At 35.5% G+C, this 14,022-nt stretch overlaps 1 protein-coding gene across 4 annotated transcripts in view; it reads right to left on the reverse strand.

Moving 5' to 3' along the window:
• Window positions 1–14,022, reverse strand: part of Ldah (lipid droplet associated hydrolase) — a 91,198-nt gene that overhangs the window by 61,167 nt on the left and 16,009 nt on the right. For 2 of the 4 annotated variants that reach the window (XR_013088594.1, XM_076832939.2), the window contains exons 3-4: window positions 12,450–12,593; window positions 4,091–4,260 (exon numbers count right to left, since the gene is read on the reverse strand). Coding sequence is in view for 3 of the 4 variants with exons in the window: in XM_076832939.2 (XP_076689054.1) it covers window positions 4,091–4,260; window positions 12,450–12,593 (314 nt within the window). In the remaining variant the exon portion in view is untranslated. Of the gene's footprint in view, window positions 1–901; window positions 973–4,090; window positions 4,284–12,449; window positions 12,594–14,022 lie in introns of those variants that run through there. The other 2 variants (XM_076832942.1, XM_076832941.2) reach the window with 2 other exon arrangements.

Raw genomic sequence — 14,022 nt, forward strand, 5'->3', positions numbered from 1 at the left:
AACTGAAACCAGATAAAACTTCTGAATAAAAAAAAATCATACAGATGCCCCCCAAAGTGCCTTTTATGAATAATTTATTACACAGATTATTTTCTAGCATACACGCTTTTAATGAAGATAAAAAAGTTTCACAATCTCTGCAAACTCTACCATCACAGTGTGAGCTATGCCTCTACAAATAAGACTAGGTTAAGCTTGTGGTTCATCTTTTTTTGCCTTTTCTCCAATATTCTTTTTCAAAAATTGTTATTTAGTTATTTATTTTTGGTGCTGGGGATTGAACCCAGGGCTTAGCACAATGCTCTACCACTGAGCCACACCCACAGTCCCATTCACTACCACTCTTGCATGAGCAAAATACATGCAAATAAGACAATATAAAGTTAGGGAGTTGAAGAAGCTATAATAATGTATATAACTTTAAGATGCACTATTGTACTTCTTTCTCAACAGACACTGAAAAGTCAAGCCCCCCAAATGAGAAGGATTCAAAATGAATGTGTTAAACAATCATTTTCAGTATACACAAGAGCAACCAAATATTACATATAGAATGGATCTGGAGCAAGCAAACAAAAAACACAGACCTGTGATTAAGTTAACAGACTCTGATGAGCTCAGAAATGAGCATTTTTTTCTTTACATTTATAGAATGGTAAATTATTACTATTTTAAATATTAAAGAAAAAATTTAAATGTTTTTAAAGCTTTAAAAACATCTGGAACAACTAATAACCAAAAATTATATTTCATATCAGTTTGCTGCATTTTATTTAACAGGACCAAGTCACTGCCTTTAGTAAAAAATCAATTCAGTACTTCAATTTATATATACCACACGAGTGAAATCCTAATTGTACAGTGGTGGGATAGGCAGCTTCTGACATGGCTTCCAAGGTGCCTCCCCTCCTGGAATGCAGGCCTTTGTGTAATTTCCTCTCCTTACATGTGGCTGCACCTAGTGACTTGATTCTAACAAAAAGAATAGAACAAAAGTGATATAATGTCACTTCTGTAGGTTACAGGTTACAGACTATGACTTTTATCTTGCCAGCAGAGTCTGTCTGTCTCTTCTCCCAGGTTTACACAGATGAAGCAAGCTAGAGAGGCTAAAGTTAAGGAGGGTAGCTCCCCGCTTCCACCCCCAACTGCCAGTGATGAACCAAGATTCTCAGTTCAGCAATTTTCAGGGAAGTGAGTCTTGCCAGCATACCACATGAGTGAGCTTGGAAGCAGATTCACCTCAAGTTTTCAGAAGACAATGCATCCCTGGAAGACAACTTAATTACAAACTTGTGAGAGACCCCGCAACAGAGGATCCAACTAAGCTGTGGCAAGAATTCTGAATAGAAACTGTGAGAGACTAAATGTGTTTTACTACTAAGTTTGGGACAATTTGACATACAGCAGTAGGTAACCAATAGAGTAGTTAACCTATTGACTGAGCTGTTGATTCTAGTGCCATTTCTATAACAGTAACAGCTAAGACCTATTTGAAAGTTTTAAGTTCCAGCTATCATTGCTAATACTTTATATAATTTTCACAAGAATCCTTTGAAGAACATATTACTATCCCATTTTACAGATAAGGAAACTGAGTTAGAGACTTAATAACTTATCTAAGGTCACACAGACAAAACATGACAGCAAGTATTTGAACCTGGGTGTTCTTGCTCTAGGAACAGAGATCACAGCACTTATGAAAGCAGAACCACCAAGAGGAAGGCCCGGACACGCTGAAGATAGTACCCACACAATATAGTACTAGAGGAAATTTCAAAAGCACAATAGAGGTCAGTAGTCAAGCAAAATGCTAAAAGCAGAAATAAAAAGTGCTTTCTTATTTTAAAACACCTTATCTATGAGTGGGGGCGGGGAGAACAGAGCAGAGCAATAATACAATAAATAAAGCGCAAACTTGAATTTACATTTAGAGATGAAAAATATGTTTTTTAAATACCCAACAAGAGAAAAAATTTTTAAAAATCCACTTAGTATTAAAAACCATAGTCAAGGAGGCTATAATTAATACCTTTTCCAGGCAATGATGAATAAATGAGTGTGTCAAGCTGGTGGGAAAAGGAACAAATGCATAGTGAGCTCCAAGACCCTACTGAAGATATTTTATCACATGTAGTGAAAAGGGAAAAAGCCAAAATCTTACAACAGAGATGCTACAAGGTAGCAATTGTCATGAGCATTGGTTAGGCTTTGTCCTCCATGACTGTCCAGTCTCTCTTTCTTCAAATTGTCTTATTCAGTGGGATGTCTTCAAAACATGTCACAGTATCTGACACATGGTGATGCTTAATATAAGTTTATTGAATGAAGAAATAAATTATCTTATGGATAGCATCCATTCAATGGGTCATTTTAGTGAAAGTACAAGTTTTTGTTTTAAGTCTTATGTAGTGCTTTTGCTTTCCTAGGCACTTTTAATAGGTCTTCCTGACTCCAGTACCTCACTTAATATCTGTTACACAGTAACATTAAATATTTGTGAATAAAAGAACAAATGTGTGTCTCAAAAAGCCTGGCAAGGGCTGGGGTTGTGGCTCAGCGGTAGAGCGCTTGTCTAAGCATGTGTGAACTCCAGTAAGATTGGCAGCCATTAGGAAGTCAAACAACAATAAGTGCTGGCGAGGATGTGGGGAAAAAGGTACACTTGTACATTGCTGGTGGGACTGCAAATTGGTGCGGCCAATATGGAAAGCAGTATGGAGATTCCTGGGAAAGCTGGGAATGGAACCACCACTTGACTCAGCTATCGCCCTTCTCGGACTATTCCCTGAGGACCTTAAAAGAGCGTACTATAGGGATACTGCCACATCAATGATCATAGCAGCACAATTCACAATAGCTAGACTGTGGAACCAACCTAGATGCCCTTCAATAGATGAATGGATAAAAAAAATGTGGCATTTATACACAATGGAGTATTATGCAGCACTAAAAAATGACAAAATCATGGAATTTGCAGGGAAATGGATGGCATTAGAGCAGATTATGCTAAGTGAAGCTAGCCAATCCTTAAAAAACAAATGCCAAATGTCTTCTTTGATTTAAGGAGAGCAAGTAAGAACTGAGCAGGGAGGAAGAGCATGAGGAAAAGATTAACATTAAACAGAGATAATTGGTGGGAGGGAAAGGGAGAGAGAAGGGAAACTGCATGGAAACGGAAGGAAACCCTCAACGTTATACGAAATCACATATAAGAGGTTGTGAGGGGAAAGCAGGGGAACAAGGGAGAGAACTGAACAACAACAGATGAGGTACAGAGGGAAGATGGGAGGGGAGGGGATGGGGGATAGTAGGGGATAGGAAAGGCAGCAGAATACAACAGTCACTAATATGGCATTATGTAAAAATTGTGAATGTGTAACTGATGTGATTCTGCAATTTGTATTTGGGGTAAAAATGGGAGTTCATAACCCACTTGAATCAAATGTATGAAAGATGATATGTCATGAGCTTTGTAATGTTTTGAACAGCCAATAAAAAAAAAAAAAGAAAAAAAATAAGCATGTGTGAGGCCCTGGATTCGATCCCCAACACTACTTAAAAAATAAATAAATAAAACAAAGGTATTGTGTCCAACTACAACTAAAAAATAAATGTTAAAAAAACAGGCAAGCTACAGAAGATGGGGATTTATGACTGAATAAAGATCTAGTGTTCCGTAAGGACAGCTGTTTACCTATCAGTGAGGATGATACATTTTTTTTTGCTTCTAAAAGGAGACATGAATATTTGCAAAATACCCTCCCAATACAGAGCTTTCTATTTCTTGGATGGTAACTACTTTTAAATATTCCTTTATAAAATATAGCAAGTTAAATGCAACATCAGAATTCTAGACAACTCTAGATTCAAAGGCATTCATTGAGAAAATTCCATTTCCCTCTATTTTTTTTTTTTAAACTATGGGAATTTCATGAACATATACTTACCTAGACCCACAGTAATGGGAAGTGAAGATGAAGGAAGCCATCAAGTATCCCTCTCTCCATTAACCAAGAGACAAAGTGCTGAGGAGAATGTATACAGTGCACAATCAGGTGTGGACAGTCACCTCCTAAGGCATACTTACTGGAAGCTCAGGGGCACGCTTCAAGATCTGAAGAGCAATGTAGCTGCCTATTGAATGGCCAATGAGCATAAGCTTTACTTCCTTTGGCACATGGGTTCTCAGGAAAGCTAGTTTGTGTTCTATCTGACCATGTAGTCCATAGATGTCCTTAATTTCTTGAGCATTTGCATCTAAAAGCAAAAACAGGAACATTCTTTCATTCAATAAGTAAACATACTAAACTGAAAAAATCTTAAAAAAATACTGATCATTTATCAAAAGGCTACAGTGTATTAGGTAATTAAATAATATCAATCAATCCTCACAACAATCCTGAGAGGGAAATATTATCATTTTCATTTTCCAGATGAAAATCTCAACACTGTAGGTATCATGTAACAGAGAGGGACAGTCACAGACTAAGTAGAAGAGGCGAGACTCCAATTTGGGTCTTTTTGTCCTCAAAGCCCATGATCTTTCAACTATTCCACAAACTACTGGTAGTTTAGGTAAGTGATTCTTAAACTTGAGCATGCATGCATCAGAATTCCCTGAAGGGTCTTGTAAAACAGATTGCTGAGTCCTACCACCAGAGTTTCTGAGTCAGTAGGTCTGGGTTTGGGCCCAAGAATTTGCATCTCTTAAGTTTCTAGGAGATGCTGATGTGCTGATTCCAGGACCACATATTGAGAACCTCTAGTTTAGGTTAGTTTTTATTATTAATAAACAACCAAGAAAGTCCTACACTGCCTTAATATTTTAGATAATCTTTGTTTAAAGAACTCAGACTCAAAAGATCTAGGTAGGAATGTTGTAAACTGTTTCTTTTAACCAGTACATCTTTTGACTTACTTGAACTAACTTTCTTTTCAGTCAAAAATGAATTATTTTTCAGATTCTTCAAGATGTAATGAAAAACTATCCCTGCCTTCGAGAAGATCACAGTCCAAAAAGAAGAAATATACATAAAAACACAATTATAAAAATCTCAAGAAATTATCTAAAGCATTTGGTAAAAGAATAGGATTTTAATGGATCATGATAAAAGGTAATCCTCCTTTGGATTCATAAAAAATAAGGCACCCTTAAGTTACCTAAGATAAATACTAGACAACATTCTTTGTTACATGCTCATTACTATAAATGTACAAATTTAATTATAATTTGAATGCAAGCAGAACAGTCTAAATTTAACTACATATTTAATTATATATACATACACACATATACATGTCTAGCTACACACTGAACACAAATACATAACTTTAACTATATATTTTCACATAGCATTTAAGGTCTTCCATGACCACACTACTAATATGACTATAGCACTACCTGAGCCTTTTGCTAAGACTGGATTTGTAGACCATAACTCTCTACATCTCACACAAGAATTTTCTTAACTACTGAACTCTTCCATTCTGTTCTACAAAGCTATATCTTAACAATAATTGTAATCAAACAACTTATATGTAGAATTAAAAAGGCTAATGACAGAACTTCATATTGGAAAAATGCTTTGAGCAAGAGGAGTATTCGGTTTATTTCTTAGGTAAGTTCTTTATAAGACACAAAACCATACCATGTATTGTTCATCTTACATAAATTATGAAGAATATAGAAAGAACCATTATATATTTACTTTAAATTTATGATAGCAGAACTGGAAATTATCTACAAAGAAGACAAAACCTTTTAATGTATTATTTTACTTCATTTATTTTTATTGATAAAAATATCAAAGTATATGGCAGTGTTATCTGTCAATTGTGAGTAAAAAAAACTTGAACTGTTATAGAATTGTAGAAACTATTAAACTTTTGTGTTTTTAAAAATTTCTCAAAATATTAAAACAATGCTTAAACATGCTGTTCCCAGGTATCTGACCTCTAATGTATAGGAAAAACTATCCTTCACTTCTTTATTATTCAAATGGGGCACAGAATCACCAAAGGATGCTCTGTGTTCATGGGAAACACCAAGGAAGCAGCTGGATGAGAACCATGGTCCCTAATTCTTTATGCTTACTTAATTCACAGATCTGAAAGGCCTTCTTTTCACAACTGACTCAAGTTTGCTAAGCTGATGTGAAAGTTTACTCATACCTTAGGCTCATCTGTTCTGGGTACCCTAAATATTCTGTAAGTTCCTTGTATCAAAACATGGGTGCGGCTCCTAATTCTGAAGGTATGCAACATGTGGAGAGGATGTAGATAGGCACTCTATTTAAAACTGCTAACTTAATAATAAAAAGCTGTAAATTCCAAGCATACATCTTAAAAATATTTTTAAATTATTATTTTCTAAACAGATGGTGAAATCAAGGGTCCTCAAATTACACTTTCCACTTGACTAACACCAGTGATCTGCTAAAGACTTCACAGAAGAAGTATGGGGAAACAGGAGAGAGATTCAGCACGAACATACTGTTATAGACTTAGGAAACAGAGCAAGAAGCACAGAAGTGTGAGATGAGATTTCAGAAACAGCCATGAGTTCTGGGGCTATCTGTGGTTACTGGGAGAGGTGGAACAAAAAGGAAGACTGTGACTAATCAAGAAGGGCATGAACGATCATACCAATCACACCAAGGAGTCTGCTCTCATTTTCTGAGCAGTGAGAAGACCTCTAAGTACTGTGAGCCTGCAGCAGCATGGTCTGGTCGGTGATATTGGACAGAACTGCCACGTTGACACTCCCTAGTCCTTCCCTCTGTCCTGAGACTCTAACACTGCACTTGATTTTGACTTCTTCCCTTGTCCTGTTCTCTTGGTTTTTCTACTTCTTTCTACCCAAAGACCTGCTTTCATTCCTACTGATAGTGAGCCCTGAGACTGGACTTACTGACTATTCCTGCTTTGGGCTCATCTAGTCAGTCCATCTTTCCTCATGTCTCTGCTCGTCTAGTCCCAGCAAGAAAGAAAGCTCTACAGGTTTTTCTCTCTTTCTTTCCATTTGGGAGACTGTAGTGGCAGTAGTTGATAACATTTTAGATAATGCATTATTCAAATTCATCACTAATTACAAGATTTTTTTTGAGATATTTTTAGGCAATGTTTTTAATCTGTTAAACTGAACCAGTATGATTTCTAGCTTCTATTTTGTACTTCTTGAACAAATAACTTAAAATTGTTGGTAATGATTCTAGTAAATTAAAGCCAAAAAACCAGTTATACTTCTAATTCCTCAAATTTTCTTTTCACTTTTTTCTTTTTGAATCATCCCTTCTGACATTGGTGAACATCTGTTCTCTCAATTATAGTCAATTTGTGACTGTGATAATGTGGTGCAACTAGAATATTATTTCCAACTGTGCATAATTTTAACACGTGCTAATATGAAGCAAAACATACTGTTGTCATCTGATGTGTCATTATGGCTTTCTCTCAATACATATTTTTCACACCGTACTTTGGGTGTCAGAAAACTTGTACCTTAGGACAATACTCTTGGATGGCGAATATAATATATCTGTCCTGTCTACACAAAGCAACCTTCTAGAACATACACTTTCAAACACAACGTTCAACGTGTAAAACAGGTGAAAGTACAACTGTTCTGTTCAAATGGGCATTGGTAAGGCCCAGGGCCCCACTCAGCCTTCACAGAACTTTTGAGCTACCCAGAATCACTATCCTAAAAGTAAAGACTGGCATTTCATCTCCTTCTACTCCCCTGCAATACCACACATGATAATCTAGTTGGCTGTCAATAAATTCTTCATGGTGACGAGTTGTCTTTTCACCCTCTCTAGACACCACAGCCTCCTTTGGCCCATGGTGGCCCTCTGGGCTAATGCCTCTAGATGGCACTGTTCTCATGAGATAGCAAAGAACCCAGGCTCCAATTACTAAGTTATTAACAGAGCAGCCCAAACAGCAATAAGCATACTCGAAGTTGCAAATAAGATGTTGATTTAGAACAAGAATTAAAGACATGTCCTAGAAATGAAAACATACAACATATAGTTTCTATTGATTTTGTTCATCAGTATCCATTGGGGCAGACAGAGGTCAATGATTCTGAAATCGTGGTCCCAGGATTAGCAGCATCCGTATTACTTGGAAGCTTGTTGGAAATACAAATTCTTAGATTCCCACAGATCTATTGAATCAACACCCTTGGGGGTGGCCATTTATGTCTTAATAGATCCTCTAGGTAATTCTGATGCATGCCAAAGTTTCAGAACCCTTGATCTATGGCAATCCTTCCAGTCTGTTTAGACTTTCAAAGCTGCTATTCATGTTTTGTTCAAATGTTTGCATTCTGTCTTTAGCATGAGTTCTAATGGTAAATGTGATTGGCTGTTGCTCTGATTAAGGAATTTGATACATAAATTTTCTCTGTAATGCATGGCCTTTCTCACCAAAGTAAAACTGTAGGAATAAGACATACTCACCACTCACCATTAAAAAAGTTGACACAGCAAAAGAATAGGAATAAATTCTTCCCAGTACCTTATAGTATTCCCACTTCTTCCTACTTCTCGGTCTTTGGATTATCTCTTTTCTTGACTAGTTCAGAAAATAGGCCAGAACAGCTGGTAGATTTTTGAAGACTGGCATATCAAATAAACCTGTTTTCTAGGAAAAAATCTTCTTTTTTTCCCCTCTAGTGCTAGGGATCCAAACAAAGGCCTCAGATGCTAGGCAAGAACTCTACCACTGAAGAAATTTTTTTGTTGGTGCATATTAATTACACAAATTGGTGGGCTTCATTGTGGCTATTGGTACATGAACATAACATAATTTGATCAATTTCACTCTCTAATACCTCCCCTAACCTTTTCCTCCTCCTTTCCCCCACTCCCCTTCCAGAAAAATTCTCTTAATAGCTATTTTCTAAATATAAGACTACAAAAAACATATTATAAACAGATCAGAATTTCCTGATAAAGGAAGAGCTATGTATGATAATAAATCCCCAATTTGGGGCATATATAAACATATATTTGAAAATATTTCATAACAGAATAAGTACATGTTGCATTTTATTCCCTTTCAGTTACGTTTGAAAGAGAACTTTGGTAGAGGCAAGCACTTTACCAACAGAGCTATATTCCCAGCCATGAAAGAGAAATTTTAAATCAAGGCTGCAATTTGTATATTCAATTTGTATATTCAGTTTCATTACTCTATTAAAAATCAAGTTAAATAATCATTATTCATTCACCTTTCAAAATATGCCCTTAAAACAAAACAAAACATGTCCTGATTCTAATGGAGAGTGTTGCTAATTTTAAATTCTAATTTTTCATTGCTGTTAAATAGAAAAGCAACTGATTTTTTATATATTAACCTTGCATCCTTGATATGGCAACAACCAAGAGTTTTCTGTTGTTGTGGACTCTTAGGGATTTCCTACACAGAAAGTCATATCTTCTGCAAATTAAGAGTTTTATTTCTTTTTCCCCAATCTGCTTATCTTTTAATTCCCTTTTTTGTCTTACTACATTATCTAGGAATTGCAACCCAGTGATGAATATGAGTGGTGGGAAGGGACATCTTGTCTTGTTCCCTATCTTAGGAGGAAGCGTTTAGTTTCTTACCATTAAGCATAATGTTATCCATTTGTGTACAATGTCAAAATGCATTCTACTGTCATGTATAACTAATTGGAATTTTAAAAATATGATAGTTTTTACAAATATTCTTTATCAATTTGAGTAAGTTTCCCTCTATAACTAGTTTCTGAGATTTTTAAAAAAATAATAAGTATTTGTTTTTTTTTAACTGTGTTTTCTATATCAATTGATAGGTACAATTAAAAAATTTTTCTTAAATTTCAGCTTGGGAAGTTTCTATTGACCTATTTTCAGACTCACTTATTCTTTCCGCAGATACATCTAGTCTACTGGTGATCTCTTTGTAAAATCTTTTGTTTTTTATTGCAGTATTTCTTAGTATTTTTTTTTTGGAAATTTCTTAAGAGTCTCCAACCCTGGCTTGCTTTAGCCATTCTTTCTAACATGCTATTCTTTCCACTAGAGTCCTATACTCTATTAACAGTAGTTATTTTAAATTTCGTGATAATTTCAAAATTGGTAATAAGCATAGACCTGAGTTTAGCTCCATGCTTTCTTTGTTTAGTCAGACTGGTTTATCTTGACTTTTACAATGCCTTGTAATTTTTGTTGTTGTTGTTTAAAACCAGACATGATGTATTAGGTAACAGGAACTAAGTTAAAAAGATTTTTTTTTTATGTGAGGCTTTGTTAATTAATTAATGGCTAGAAGTTGGGTTGTATTTAATGTTTACTGTACTTGTAGATGCCAGAGACTTCAGTTTCCTCTAAGTTCCTGTTTTCTATCCTTTGTCATCACTGGCTTTCCCTAAGAACTCCTCCTTAAACAAACTCTGTGTCTTGTGACTTTTCTAGTTGCAATACACTTTCATTATAAATTTCTCTTTCAACAGAGGTCTGTTGAGGTAGTGATAAAGTATGGAAGAGAAAAGTATCTTATAACCTATAATTAAAGCTCAGTCTCTAAGTGGGCCTGAAAACCTGTACTGTGATCTTCCAAAGAGCCTGTCACCTTTTCCCCCACCTCCAGGATAGAAAAATCCTTCCTCAGGAACACTGGCTAAGTGTCCTTCCTCAGGTTAGATAAGGCTCTGGCAAAAGGGAAGCCTTTGTTGTTGAGAATGCTCTGGGCATCCTGCAAAATTCTTCTCCATGGGTCAAAAACTTTGCAGAAATCTTCCTCAGATATTCAAAAAATAATCTAATGGAGCTTCTGGAGGTAACACCCAGGAAAATGTGGATGGGTGCACAAGAGGAGCCCTATGGGAGTTTCTCACGTTCACTTTCAATAATTCATCAAAATCACTACTGCATATTCTATCAGCTTATGGCTCTCTGATCTTCCACTTCAGGTATTCTCTTCTCTCCAAATTCCAGGTGGGAATTTGTCCAGTGACCTCAATTCTTTGCCAGATCTAAGAAAAATCACTGGATTTCATTTTGTTCAGCTTTTCTCTTATTGTGAGGATGAAAGTGACAAATTCCAAGTTCTACATGTCAGAGATAAAAAACAAGTCCACTACTTGTTTTTTAAAATCATTCGACACTGAAAGTTTTCTTGGTTCATAATATATGCCCACTTATTTTTTGGACAGGTAATACAAAGTAAATAAATTTTGAAAAAATACCCTCAGAATAAAAATGTAACCATTTTATTAAGGCTTAAGATATACACTTTATCATGACATTGTCATAGGGAAGAAAGCATTAAAATTCACTTATTAGATAATTCTTAAGATACTTATGTCAGCCTGGAAAAAACACCTCAGCTACTGTAGAGAAAGTGTTAAAGGCACTGGGAAATCTCATTTCTCTGCCAAGCTGCTAATGCTTGTTTGATTTGAGGCTGAGAAAATTTAAACATAATTTAAAAAAAAATTATAAAGCTACAGCATTCTTTTTCCAACCTTTACATTAAGGAAAACTATTTGTTTTACTTTCTTGTTTAGTTTTGAATTGCTTAAATTTTTAAATAATAAGCACATATAACTTTTTAATACAAAAATATGATTAAAAATTTCCATTTTGAAAATAAATTGTACAATGTTAGTCATTGAAACTAACAGATTAGCTATAAAATAAAAAAAGTTAAGAATCATATTTAACTAGATGAATTGATACTGTTTATAGGATCTGAAACACTTACCCAAACTAACAATAGATTAATAAACCAAGCTTTAGAAGCTATTCATAAATGTTCAGCATGTAATCATATTTACTACATCATATTTACTCCCTGGCCTGGGAGATCACTTCTTTAGAGACCATGCCTTTTATTTTTCCTCTACTTCTCCTCCTATCACAACTTTGGAAATATGCAATCAATAAATATATAGTGAATTAAAAAAAGAAGGAAAGTCATATGTAGACTATTTGATCTACCCAAATTCTTACAGAGAATCCCTGCATAAGATTTAAAGTGTCTCTAAAAATCCTAAAATTACCAAAATGTGGCTTACACAGGGGTTCTCATTGGTAAATTTTTTTTGGGGGGAGGGGGATGTAGCAATTATTTATTACTTTAAAAGTCAGTTCTCTCTTTTGTAAGACTGTTAGGTTAAATTAATCTTAATTATATAACTAAAAAAACAAATACAGAAGTTTACCAATAAATTTTTTGGTCTGACTTGGTTATCTGTTGCGTTATTAAAAAAACATTGCCACAACATAGTAACTTAAAACAATAACAACATTTATTTTGCTCATACACCTGTAATCTGATTAAGGCACATCAAAGTCACCTGTTACATATAGTGGCGCAAAGTGTAGGGGATGGAAAACTCTTAATCTTATGGCTTTCTAGAAACAAGAATACTCATTCACTGTAAAGGAAACTAAATGTTAACAAGGACATACCTTCTGATGCTGTAAGAATCTTCGTGTCTTTGGGGGCCAAGGCATGCCCAGCATGACTGATAGTCCAAACTGGAAAGCATCTGTTTGTCAAAGAGTACAAAGCTTTTGCAAATGGCACATAAAAAGAAGAAAAACCCGGGTTACCTAGGAAAGAGACAAAGACCTTAGATTAACCAAACTCCTGTAAGAAGATGCTGACTAGAAAGGAAAGGTCAATTTCTCTTCACACTGTGCTCTACAAATCCTGCAATTTTATACCTATACTTTAATTTTTAATATCCTTTCTACCTTAAGTCTGGGAATAACCACTCAGAAAATTCTGTTCCTGCTTTTTCTCCAACTCTTTCAAGTAAATTCTCCCTATTCCTCAATACACTAACTGGAATCACTAAACACAAACCAAGTGCTTAAACCCAAACACTGAGACTCATTCTTGTTTTCTCCCTGTCCTTCACATCCAGCTTACCAATAAGTTCTGCCAAGTTAGCTTCCAAAATTCATCTCAAATTTGCCCATCTCTCTCCATTAGTGATCATCACTTCCCAGGTTTCCTACAACAGCATCCTAACAGGTCTGTCGGCTCTTGTCCCCTTGGAATCCATTCTTCAGGAAACCATAGAGATATATCTTCAAATCTCATCCTTTTAAAACACCCTTGAGTGGCTTCCCACTGTCATTTGGATAAAGTCTGAAATCACTAACACTGCCTATAAGACCCTTCAAGGTTTGACTGGCTCATTTATTAAGCTGCATGAAAACTAAACAAACAGGCCCGTCAAATCAGGGTTACTATTCCACACAAAGAGATCATTAAGGAATACTCAGTGTTGACTTGTCATTATCACAAGTACTTATGCTGCAAACTGTGTATTATCTTTGAAGGACACAAACTAATACATATTTTTCTTGTGTGTATTCAGAAAGTATTTTTGGCATACTTTTGATATAGATAAATTGAATAAATAAATTATCTTTTTAAAAAGATTCAATCTAACACATGTGCATTGGAAAACGACAGTGAAATGGGGTTTTCATCTTGCAATTGTCTGGTTCATCTTCACAGTTACTAGTCCATTGCTATCACTATCTATTTCTCCATTCAACTTATTGATTTCTTCTTGTTAGATTTTCTCCACCTTACTTGAGTGCACTGATATAAATAACCACAGCCAAACTTCACTGATTTTTTTCTCAACTGTTCATATCTTTCAGTTTCCTGGTTAGGCAGCACAGCAAGATGCATAGATTCTAAGCCAGGTGTAGTAGAGCACGCTTGTGGAAGGCTAAGGTTGGAGGATCACTAAAGTCCAGGAGTTCTTGACTAACCTAGGCAATATGGTAAGAACCTATCTCAAAAAAAGGAGCTGGGGGGGGGCGGGGTTATGGCTCAGTGGTAAAGCATTTGCCTAGCATGCGACACTGGATTTGATCCCTGGCACCACTTAAAAAAATAAACAAATAAAATAAAGCTATTATGTTCATCTACAACAAAAAAAAATTTTTTTAAAAAGGGCTGGGCATATAGCTCAGTTGGTAGAGTGCTTGCCTTGCATGCACAAAGCCCTGGGTTTAA

This window comes from Callospermophilus lateralis, chromosome 14 (assembly GCF_048772815.1).
Source record: "Callospermophilus lateralis isolate mCalLat2 chromosome 14, mCalLat2.hap1, whole genome shotgun sequence".
In the NCBI taxonomy this organism is placed as follows: domain Eukaryota; kingdom Metazoa; phylum Chordata; class Mammalia; order Rodentia; family Sciuridae; genus Callospermophilus; species Callospermophilus lateralis.